The 12,096-nt window shown below is 33.4% G+C and overlaps 1 protein-coding gene across 1 annotated transcript; it reads right to left on the bottom strand.

The window, feature by feature from the left end:
- Positions 1-882: 882 nt before the first annotated feature.
- On the bottom strand, positions 883-11,420 carry LOC138327370 (uncharacterized). Its single transcript, XM_069273420.1, has 4 exons — positions 11,265-11,420; positions 9,476-9,576; positions 6,006-6,148; positions 883-5,890 (listed from the first exon to the last, which is right to left on the bottom strand). The coding sequence occupies exons 2-4, from the start codon at positions 9,513-9,515 to the stop codon at positions 5,432-5,434; spliced, it is 642 nt and encodes a 213-aa protein (XP_069129521.1). The 5' UTR covers positions 9,516-9,576; positions 11,265-11,420; the 3' UTR covers positions 883-5,431.
- Between the last annotated feature and the right edge of the window lie 676 nt (positions 11,421-12,096).

Below are 12,096 nucleotides of genomic sequence, written 5' to 3'. Positions count from 1 at the left end.
TATTTCCCGGCCTGTGATGTGTTTCATACAACTAATCATAGACGCTGTTATAAACATGAAGTACAACAATACAATTTATTTCCATATAGAGGTTGATATTTTTCCCTGCCTGCAATATTCACCTGGTACGGTACTCTTTGGTGTTCGCTTCTTAAGCTTTTGTCCATATTCTGTATTCATTTGAAGAATTTTTAATGACTGATTCAGTAATAAAAAGACCAAAACAGATTTGTCCATATACTTTATTTGATATTTATTTCAAACATTCTATCACAAAAAATACCTTTTTCGATACATACATATTGGTTTTTAGTGTAAATGAAAGATGTAAGCTCCTTATATCAATTCCAGAACTTTAAGCCAATTACTTTGATATACCAGTACACATACCGGTATCTAACTTCGTGATTAATCATAATGCATTCAGGGGAAAATATCCACTTATATTCTTATAGGTATATTTTGTTATATTAATTTAGCATGTGAAATGAATTTCCGAATATTACTCAAAAATAAAACAAATGCTTTATAACACAGCTCCGAAAAACTTGTAAATGTTGTAGCAAATAAATTCAAAACATAAAACGAGCGTATTCGTATAGATATGCTAATCAATATGAAACTTTTGACCGATATTACAAACTATATGCTACAATATTGAGTGTATATAGTGTGTTTTTTTCTTCCAAAAAAGGCATTCAATGATAAATAAATCGAATTCTCAATCAAATGCATCTTCTACTAAATCGAAAAGTGTTTAAAGCATCAAAAGTATCTTGAAACAAAATTAATCAAACATTAAATAACAAACTTAATTTAGACAGCAGATTCATTATGATAATGACATTTATCATAAAGTTATTCATTGTTTATAATTAAAAGTCGTTTGTTACATTTTTAAAAGGATAACCCGTTAAACATTTGCATGCCTATCCCACTTTATGAATGACGTTTACTAATAAATATGAATAACTAATAAAAGTGAGCTTAATCATAAAATCTTTGTTCGTGTATTCTGTCTGATGCCAATAGTAACCTTACGTTTGGTATACCAAAAACGAAATGATACGCTTCAGAAACATGGCAATCTATTAGAATAGTTACAGCCAGTTGATATGAAAGATTCGAAATTCATTTGAACTACACATTTATGGAGTCATATGATATGTCTTAAAAACGATTTTTTATAAACGTATGATCGATATTTCTGATCTCTTTATGCACAACGAATTCAGCTATATATTTAATTATTGCATACGTACTATCACACGAAGTGTTAAAATTATGCAATAACACACGTGGTGCTAAAACTACATTATATTACACGAGGTGCTTAAATAACATCATCAAAGCACACGTGCCGCTAAGTTATACGAACAATTAATTACACAGATATACGATGTAATACGAAAAATATCAATCAACATGTTTGTGTACCAGTTTGATATTTAAGTAATTTAGAACACAAATGAATAATCACAGATATTACAGAGAATTATAGAGCCAAAATGAAATACATTATGCAATTTATTTCATTCTACAAATCAAAAGTCATAAATAATGCACTTCCATTCTCCATTAACATCCGTGTCTATCACCCATCACGACATACTTTCACGCACACTTACTCTTATAACAGCATCTGTCTAAATATATATACACTAACCAATGAACTGAAAAAATAAATAAAAGTACTACGAAACGCAATATCTGTATATAATTATATAAGAGTGTTAGGTTATAGAACAACAGAAACAAAACAGTATAAAATTGGATTTCGATATATGTATATATAAATGTATATATCCATGGTAACGGAATTCAATTCAAGCTACATCAACTTATATCATTATGATGTATTTATGCCCCGTCCTTATAAGCACTTAATGAGCAAAGATTTAAGCTGCACTGCAAGATCTTTAACAAGGCAAATATCCGTACAATGAATGATGCCACCCCTTCATCGTGTAATGCTATTATCAAAGCTGGTCTACAGTTATCAATGTATGGGATTATAAGTTTGTGACTTTGGGTTGTAGATAAGATATCAATCTAATTAGTTTTCCTTTCATTGATTTACATTTTGATGTTCTAGTTTGACCAGTGTTTGACCAAGACAATGGTTCATTATCATCAAAATTCCTTCATGAATATGAAATTCGTCGAGGAAATAATTACATAAATTAAGAGCTTTCTGTAAGCTTTGTAATGTTTTCCAATGGAGAAGTTAAGGACTTCTTAAAGTTAATGAATGTTGATGGACCTTTTTTATCCTCGCATAAATGAATTTGAACTAGGATTTTAGTTTTGTTTGGGTGGAGGGAAGGCCACTTGTATTAAATTAAAGTTTCACTGATCTACTACGTATTGTGGAGGGCAATTAGTGAATATAAATAAAATGATTTTTGCAGCTGCATACATATAATTGGATGTCTATATTTAGATGAATAATATATATAAAGCTACAACATATGAGATACATCCGCCATTCGGATAGATACAAAGTCCATAACAGGCGCATGTGATTCACTTCTAAAATATTCATCTCTAAAGTGTTTGTCTACAATCTATATATCGGGAATAGAATTAATCATGATTATTGAGGTTATTGAGAATATCTAAAGATATATATAGTTAACATATAGTTAAATTGTTTAAAATACCGTTAACGCACACATTTTAGCAGTGACCTAAATTAATTTCTTTTTCTTTTAGTTGCATATAGCAACAATACGCAAATTCACCATTCCGATTAAAAACACATTCGGTACTGTATCTTTACGTCAAATATAAAGAAATGATACAATACTAATTACATTTAAGATAATGGTTAGATATGACATCGTATTTTCTACGAAATACTTACTATGGTTTAAATATCTTCACCAACTAATAGTTAACAGTGTAGGGTAAAATTTACATCACATTTATTCAGATACAACGAACACAATGACGCAAGACTACTGTGAGAAACGTTTGGTAAGTTTGACCATAAGGTAAAATTGTTCTGGGTATTTGCCGCATTTCAAATTAATCTGTATTTAAGGATTCTTTCACCACATTGGTGACTGAAAGCCGGGATAATCTGATTTCATGTTTTGATAGTAACACATAAGTGAAAGTCATATTAAATAAATAGATAAGATATAAATTGTAGTTATTTAACACAATATATAAACCTCGCCATTATAATTAAATTACATCATTCAACACTTTTACAAGGATAGCTTAATGCCTTAGACTTATCATTAACGATGTTTAAATGCCTTTTTTTATTCTCAATCTGAATGGTTGGTTTAAGATATTAACCCTGTTTAAATTGAGTTCAGAAACAAAGCATGATGAATGTTGGTACTAAAGAAATAATGCTGAACCTTAAAAGATAATTGTTTAACACTTGACATCCTTCAAAGAAGACCAACTGAAAATACACGAGGTCACAAAATAATGAAACTATATAATATATGGCTATTTCTAGATACAAAAGTGTTACGCACATACATTTATTAATGTTTGCAGGATTTTATGATTTCTCACACATCACTGGCTTGATGTTTCTTCTCATACCTACACAAGGTATATTGTATTATCTTTATAAACAGACCTTATTTTTGATAAAGCATTCATATACGTACATGCACATTTTGAAGACACTCTAATTTATCAATAAGGTATATTTCACAGCAGTACAACCATTATAATCATCTTACATTTTACAAGCACTGTCCGACACAAAGTAAACATATATTCTGGAATGTATCACAGATATGTCAAAATAATGAATATTCACTTCTGAAACAGTAAAATAATATTTGGTATGATGGCACCAAGATTCAATGGCCTTAGTATCTACTGTTTTTGTGTAAAATTTTTCGGGACATGATGCCCTTTAATTGCATTGCACTCGTAGCTAGAGTCTCCAACATCACTTCTGTCACAATTAGGACATCCAGTGATCTTTCTATGACATAACGAGTCAAATCTACCAGTATAGCATGTTCATTCCCTGGAAATATAGTAAATATTCTACACTGTACATAATCAGGGCCTATAATGGGCCTCTTAACAACAGCATCTAGTGACCTTTCTGTTGCATTAACTTCTGTGACTTACTTATTAAAAAATCGCAAATGTATCATACCATTCCCAGGGCTTCCCACAAACGTTTTACAGTAGTAAGGTGTGGTAGTGAACCTTCTGCAATGTCCCTAATTATGGTTTTTAGTGATCCATTCATTCACCTCATAATTAGGACCTTCAGCGTCCTTTGTTTTACAGCCATAACCAGGAACTTTGTTTCTAATGTCCCCTTCTACTGAATCCAATACAGGGCTGAATGAAAACTATTTTCTCTAAATATTGGGTAATTCCTACCTTAATTGTTTCAAAATTACGAAACATTTTAGGTACATTATATCATTAAATCACTTTAATTTGCATGGAGAGAAGCAGAGAATGGGTTTAATTGTGGGAGAGACCATAATACCAACAGGATATCAACAAGGTTGAAGGTTGGTGTAGTGGCTATCTAGTTTCTTTTGCTACTTCTTAGGTCACATAACGAAGGGCAAGTGTGTTACCAGTGTAGCATTTAACCAATCTTTCCAATAAACCTTTAAGGATTCTAGGTCATTTCAATGTACACGTACTACCAATGTACTAATTTCCTATATAAATATTTCGTCTAGAGATAGAAGAACCACGTCTTTACTCCAATGTTATGTTTTAAAATATTTTGTTTTGGATAGAAAGTAAGGTTCATCTTGATGCCCATTTGTATGTAATGAGATAAAGGATTTTTGAAAGAATATTTCCAACAAGCTGTTGATATAATGCATGCTTATTGTGGGTTTGTTTGCACATTATTTTTCTTATTGGAAAATTACAAAGGTACTTGGTTATTAAATGTCAAACATTTTATCTTGTACTTTGCCCATCCTTTGTTGCTCCAAGACCCACAATTATTCTGCTTGTCTTGTACTGAATATTGATAAATTTTATTTCTAAAGAACATCACTTCCACTAGCAAAACCTAGCACTTTTGTATATGGTCCTGGCTGTTAATTAGTAAATCTTGATGAAACTAAAAGATTATGGAACATATGGATAAGTATGAATGTCTCTTTCAAATGCATGTACATCTTATGATTTATGACAGACTATTAGCAAGGAAACAACGCCCTTTTGCAACCATCACATCAAGAACAGCAAACAGACACCTTTCATCTGTGTAATATGCACTTTGTAATGATTCAAAAAGAGTTTGATATCTTAGTATATAGACATTATATTATATAAAACATTACAATAAACAAAGATAAATATGTGATATGGTTATATAAAAACAAACACCTATGTGATGTTGCTTATATACATGATATGGTATATATAAAACAAACACCTGTATGACATTGATTTTACTAAAACACTTCTAGGAGCTGACAACAGGAGTGACATCTGATTGGCTGATATTGGAAGATATAGATGGAAGGGGAGGTGTAGGTTGAATGAAGGCAGCTGTGGTCATGTCATTTGTTGTTGGTCGTGGTGAAAATATTATCTCTGGGTTGGTATTTTGTGTCCCTGGTTTTGCGAACTCCAGTGGCTTAAGTTGTGTATTTTTCTTTGTTGGTGTTTGGTGAAGTATAACCGTATTTCCATTTGTCTTGGATTCCTCTCTCCCTTCGTCGTCCACTATCACAGATTTATTCACAGCATCCATTTGTTCAGATGATGTAGTGTCCTCTACAAGTTTTGCTGTGGAATTATTGTCATGGGAATTATCAGCCCCTGGATCTGGTGGCTGCCTTGGATAATTTGCCCCAGCAACAGTAGGATTTGTCACTGGGGGTACAGTCAGAGGAGGCGGTTGTCTGGGGTAATTTCCGTTCTGAAAAATAAACATGGAAGTAAATTATGCTTCCTTAACTGTTACAGTTACTGTTTTGTGAGTAGATAGCTTATGGGAGTTTTCTTTAATTTATGTTGTTTTTTCTTTAACTAACCTCAATTGGTCCAGAGGGCCTCTTTCGTCTTGACCTGTATTCCTTAAATTCTCCAACACACACAACTGTCATGATGGAGAAAAAGAAAATGGAGGTGGCACCAAATATTATGATGAATATCACACCTCCACTTAGCACAACACCTGAAATAAAAATTAACGAAAAAATAAAATTGACCAATTATGTTCTTATTCTAGGGGACTGCATGTGCATGGGAGGGGGGATTGGAATCAGAACACTTAGATTTGGTATATTTTGGAGTTGAATTTAAAAGTTTAAAGGTGATAAAAACAGATTTTAAATATGCTATTTTTGTGTTGATATTTGTTTATTGTGGTGCACTTTATGATTTCCAACAAAAAATACAGGTTGTATTTGACGTAATTTCCATAAAAAGTGCTTGAAACAAAGTCCACAACGACCCTTGTCTAGAACGATCGCATCGCTTATCGCCCCTGATATCACCAGGTGGCTGTAGATTCGTGACGTCATCTGAGACCAACAGCTGTGACAAGAGCCGGGAAACTCAATGGGGCAGTGCTGCGGTATTGGCAATTATAGATATTTAAAACAGTCGCGCTACGTGTAGTTGCTATATTGAATAGTGGAAATGAATCCGTATATAATATATAATCTATAACATACAATAATATAATAAAAATGATAGCTTACTCATTCTTATCGTCATATTCTGGGCTATAAAATTGTTATGTTCAGTATGTTAAAGATGCTCCACTGCTGACAAATGGTAAATTTTAACTATCAAAACAGGAGCAGACGATTTAGTATTTTTCTTCAGTTACAAAAGTTACTTACTTTACACAATTACCACCATTGAACAGTTTGTGAGCTTCTAATTTTATTTCAAGTTAAAAACATGAAATATAATTAATTGCATCCCGAAAAAAATCTGTGTTACTATATCCTATATGGAATGAAGTACTGATTGGGCATGCACCAAAGGCGAAATAAGTTATTCTATATTATTGTTTGTGTTAATTAGACATATATATACACGATTAAACACCAATTATTGTACAAATGGTGAATATTAATTATGGCTCTGACAGGGGTGGAGCATCTTTAAAAGCCATTTGACACCGTGTACGTGTGTGTCACTGACTCAGGTTCAAGGAGGTTGCGCTTGACTTTTGTCTGTAACTTAAAACTCAAAACATAGACTTTAAAGTTAAACCAACAAAAAGAAATATAACTTTACAAGAAAATGGACCAAAATTACAATGAGACTACATGATGCATGCACATAAATGTACATATAATGCATATTTTTAAAAAAACCCGCCATCTTCATACCCTATCCAAAACCCTATCATACCGCGATAAACGTGCCCCTATCCCGCCTTATGTACGTACTGCACACCTCTATATTTCCTATTTGAAGCTTAATCCTTCAGAACACCGCACAGAAAGGGCTAGACTTATTTATTTTCTTAAAGTTCTATAATGAGTTTTACGGATGTGTACGAAATAAAATAACATGTACAATAGTAACAATACATGCACGGCCGATAAAAAAGACGGGACACAAAACACAGAAACTTTATAATGACCTAATATGGATGACATGTACTCGTGGACAAGATACACATGTAATAGTTCAACTAACACAGGACCATGAAACAACATATATTTCTTATAAAACACAAATCATTTACAAGACCGCTTCATTATATTTTCTAACCGTGCGGAGTTTTGGAAATAAGAAACCTGTCGACCTTAGTAAATGTTAAAAGTATACGCACAGACCACAGCACACTAGATAGCCTATTGACCATTATGAGACGATCTAGGGGTCTAAATAAAAAAAAAATCAGTAAAATTCGCATTCTACATATATATACGCAAGTGTACTATGTAGAATATAACAGGAAATTAATGAGTACTAAAATTGGCAAAATTTGCGAGCATTGTGGTGTTTTGGGGGTTCGGGGGAGACCCTGATAAAGATATTACAATTTAGAATGACTGAGATATGAGTTTCACAATGTATTTTGATGATTTTGCGAGGGCTTAAGGTGAGAGATTTTGTTTTTTGGGGGTCCTAAGGTCTTCCCCAAGAAGGAAAACTATTACTAAATGTATTTACGATTGCTGAGATGAGTTTTACGATGTATTTTGATGACTTTAGAGCGTTCTTAACATGGTAATTTTTCGAATTTAAATTCCTGCAATTAAATAATGATAACTGTGAATGTCGTCATATTATTATGCAACCCTGCTCGATCTGAACTAGTCCGCTAAACCTGCCTATATTATTAGGCTTTTTCCCCCCTATATATTAGGCAAAAAAAAAAATTTAAAAAAGCCTGATAATAAAGGCAGGTTTAGCGGACTAGATCTGAACATACCGGTTTCACACCACCGGTACATTGTTGTGTAACCCAAAATAAATATGAAAATCCCTAAAATGAAGTATGAAAAATGTGCAGAAGGACCTCTTTTATTTTTAATGCGCATTTTGAGAACATTTCAGTCGACGAAAATGGGGGGGGCAAAAAGACACAACTTATAAATTATTGATTTTTTTCTTTTAATCTGCATGTATTTTTCATGTCTCCGTATGTTTGTAACAAATGATTTTTCTATTAAAACGTAGGTTCTAAAGAGGTGGGCCCCAATAATTGTCCATTTTCGCTACGATCTTATTTCGCACATAAAATTACCAGTAGATTCTATGTATATCAAAACTCCTCGGTTAATTTTATATGTAAACTATAAATTACATACATGCACAGTTGTATTATTCCAGGGTGGACTGAATAGGAAAGAACTACTTATTCATTCGTGGTTTATCCCCTGGCACACCATAAGCCACATGACATATGTACCCGCGACATTAATGACATCATTATTTACATGTAGTGACGTCATTTCATAGGTTATGACGTCAATAATGTGTCATTATGTAGGGGATAAATCACGCTACCCAATAAGTCGAAATATAACATATTTTTCTCCGTGTGTATTTACATAAGTACTAAGACATGTGGCTAAAATACACATGCATGTTGACAGTTCCGCGATCGGCACACCGGCTTCCGGTAGTCGATTGTCTCAGATGACGTCAAAACTCATCGGAACTCAAGGGAGGTAAGTCATAGAAAAAAATCTGTCGTCGAAAAGATGTGAAGATTGCTTTCATTATTTTTACTATTTAGAGACAAAATATAAGCAAATATCAAATTGGTATATGTTTAGATAGGCATTACAAATGTTTCTAGCGTATTATCTCATTTTCCATGTCCGTTCTGTTTTTATCACCTTTAAGGTTTGTTTAGGCAAAACCAATGAAATTCATTGAATTCAACAGGGTCTTCAATTTATGTGATTTTAGTTTGGGATTCCCAGAGTCAAGTTTACAATGTACATATTTCATACACTATAAGTACAGAAGATACAATCATGTTTGGCCATTGGTAGACATTTCAGGAAAAGATAAGTGTCCTCACCATCAGATTCAGGTGCTGGTGTTGTGCCGTTTGTGCTCATCTTGTTAACTGCTTTTCACCAGAAACAACTTCATCTCTTATTTTCCTTTTCTACTCTCCATCTGGAAATAGAATTTAACAATCTATTATATAATTTAATGAACAGTCCCAAGATCAAGTATATATATACACACACTCTTATCACATAACTGGCCCCTCCAACCATGTCATACGGCCATGTCATAAATATCGTAAGACACATGTGTAGTAACACTATTATGACGACACATATAGATTTGACGTCATGATATGCTTGACACAACATGATTGTTTCAGTAGACGGAAACATCACATCCAAGCTGGATTTCTACTGGATTATATAGAGATGAAATTTATTAAAAATATTTCTATCAATGAAAGTAATGTGATAAATAGAATCTTATACTCTTGACTATGTGATAAGAAATTTATCAAACTCGTTAAATAATTTGATATACCACTCTCCTAAATGCTAGTGGCATATCCAATGATTGAACTCGTTTGATAAATTTCATATCACATAGCCACTCATGTAAGATCCTCTATATGTACATGTGTATGTAATTGCAGTACTAAAGATGTCTTAAACAATTCATCATACTTACACTATAATCATAACATTAATGAAATGGATTGAAGCAAGATTTGTTTGGCATGTACATGGATATATAGTCTGAAGGGTCGTGGCAAAACTTGTATTAGTCTGTCGGACAAGTGCATGCTCACTTGTCCGAATTGTATTTTCACATGCCCTTAATATTTTCCTGATAATTAATAAAAGAGTCATACATTAGATTGTATTTTATAATTTAAGGTCCAGGTCGTAATCAGCGTCAGACTTGTTTACTCGTACGACAGACAATTGTGCTGTCAACTGTCACTTACCCAACAGCCAGGGCAAGCAGATGAGTACATTTCCTCAGCCCTGCAGTCTCTGTCCCTCAAAAGACAGTTTGCTACATTGGGCATATACATGTGTACATGTTTCTTAAAGCTACACATATCTGGAGATAGAAACAAAGAGCTGGGAATCATCATTCTAAAGGCCATGGTTTGATTTCCATTGACTCAGTTGGTAGGAGTCTGGGAACATCTTCTTTTTGTTATGTGGTGCCAGTGGTGGTACTGTAAGCCTTAAATTAATATTTGGAAGCGGTAGACAACAAACCAGGATTCAATTTCTAGCTGCTCTGAGCTTAATTGTCAGTCAATATACAGACTGAGTCAAGAAAATTCCCTTCTAAAATCCCCAGAAGGTATTAATAATACATGTATATGTACATGCTACAACCTTTACTCTCTTAATATTCCATTTTATGTGTTATTCCAGAACACACACCAACATATTTATACCAAACTTTAACAAAAATGACAGTAGTATGCAACAGTTAACTTAAACTAGTGTTTCGAGCTTCCAGGTTCGAACCCCAGTCTGGCCGCTACATTTTCTGCTCTCCTGTTACGTACGTAGTCCAATACAATACCCATGGTGGTGGTTTAAGGGTCTTGTGTGTCTTCAATGGTGAAGACTTTGAAAAGGGAGGGAGGAGTCGTAAACATGTGTATTGTAAGACCATTTATGTCATTTTCTAGAGTATCAAATTAGCGTGTTCAATTAGTCTAGTTATAAGAATGAGCAAGGAATGCAGAGGCCAATCGCGTCGGAGGTGTGATATCGATATGGAGCGCATCATTGACATTCAGGCCATATATTAGGAAAACAGATCAATACAAAATGAAATATAGTATATATAGACTCTGTTTATCTTACCATAGTTTATCATAACTCGTTCTAGATTAATATAATCATGTGATGAATCGTACGACTTCACACATTGTTGACAGTTGTCATCAACGAATCCATGTAAATTGCTGCCATGCGAATCAAACACGGAAGTGACATTGATCACTGAAGTCATTTGTAGTATTAGAGTTGGAAACGGGTAAAATATGCGGTTTTACTCGCCTTTAGACACGTGGCATAATAACTTGTGATGTTATCCAAAGTCACGAGTAGTATGTTATATACTAATTCATTGATGGAAAGTGGTCATATCAAGTAAGGATATATCAAAATAAAATCTTATTTTTAATGCTTTTCATTCCTATGTAAGTGTAAAATGAAACTAGGCGCATCTTACTTTTTATGAAAAGTACTTTAAAAATAGGGTAAGATGGTCTAATTTCGACCACGTGGGTATTTTCGACCACTTTTGTTTAGTATCTCATTATGAATTAAACATACACATAAAATTGCAATGGTTTAGCGGGTAGGACTGTTCTCCGCTTTGGTTTCTCGTAGGCAGTTGTCATGGCAACTTCCATGTCTCAAACTCAAAGACATCTCGCGTGATTTTGCGGTACTTGACTGACATCCGGTACCGAAGTTGAAAAGCCGCGGATTTCAAAAGGTAGGTGTTCAAAGCATGCTTGGCTCCATAATAGTTTTAATGCCTTCCATGGTGTCTTATCAGTTCAACGTATCTGTATAAGTTATGTTTACATTGTATTATTTATTGTTATATGTATTGTTAAACTAAAAAATGAAACAAATTACGATTAATTGAAATCTTTTAAGCGGTCGAAATTACCCCTATATGATT

The sequence above is a fragment of the Argopecten irradians genome, chromosome 1 (assembly GCF_041381155.1).
Source record: "Argopecten irradians isolate NY chromosome 1, Ai_NY, whole genome shotgun sequence".
Taxonomy (NCBI): domain Eukaryota; kingdom Metazoa; phylum Mollusca; class Bivalvia; order Pectinida; family Pectinidae; genus Argopecten; species Argopecten irradians.
This window is presented reverse-complemented; position numbering and strand designations above follow the sequence as displayed.

What these genes read in the sequence shown, in the direction of transcription:
- LOC138327370 (XM_069273420.1), bottom strand. Translation starts at nt 9,515, where the DNA reads ATGAGCACAAACGGCACAACACCAGCACCTGAATCTGATG. An exon ending in ACCAGCACCTGAATCTGATG is followed by an intron (nt 6,149 to 9,475) that starts GTGAGGACACTT and finishes TTTTTATTTCAG; the next exon opens with GTGTTGTGCTAAGTGGAGGT. An exon ending in GGCCCTCTGGACCAATTGAG is followed by an intron (nt 5,891 to 6,005) that starts GTTAGTTAAAGA and finishes TTTATTTTTCAG; the next exon opens with AACGGAAATTACCCCAGACA.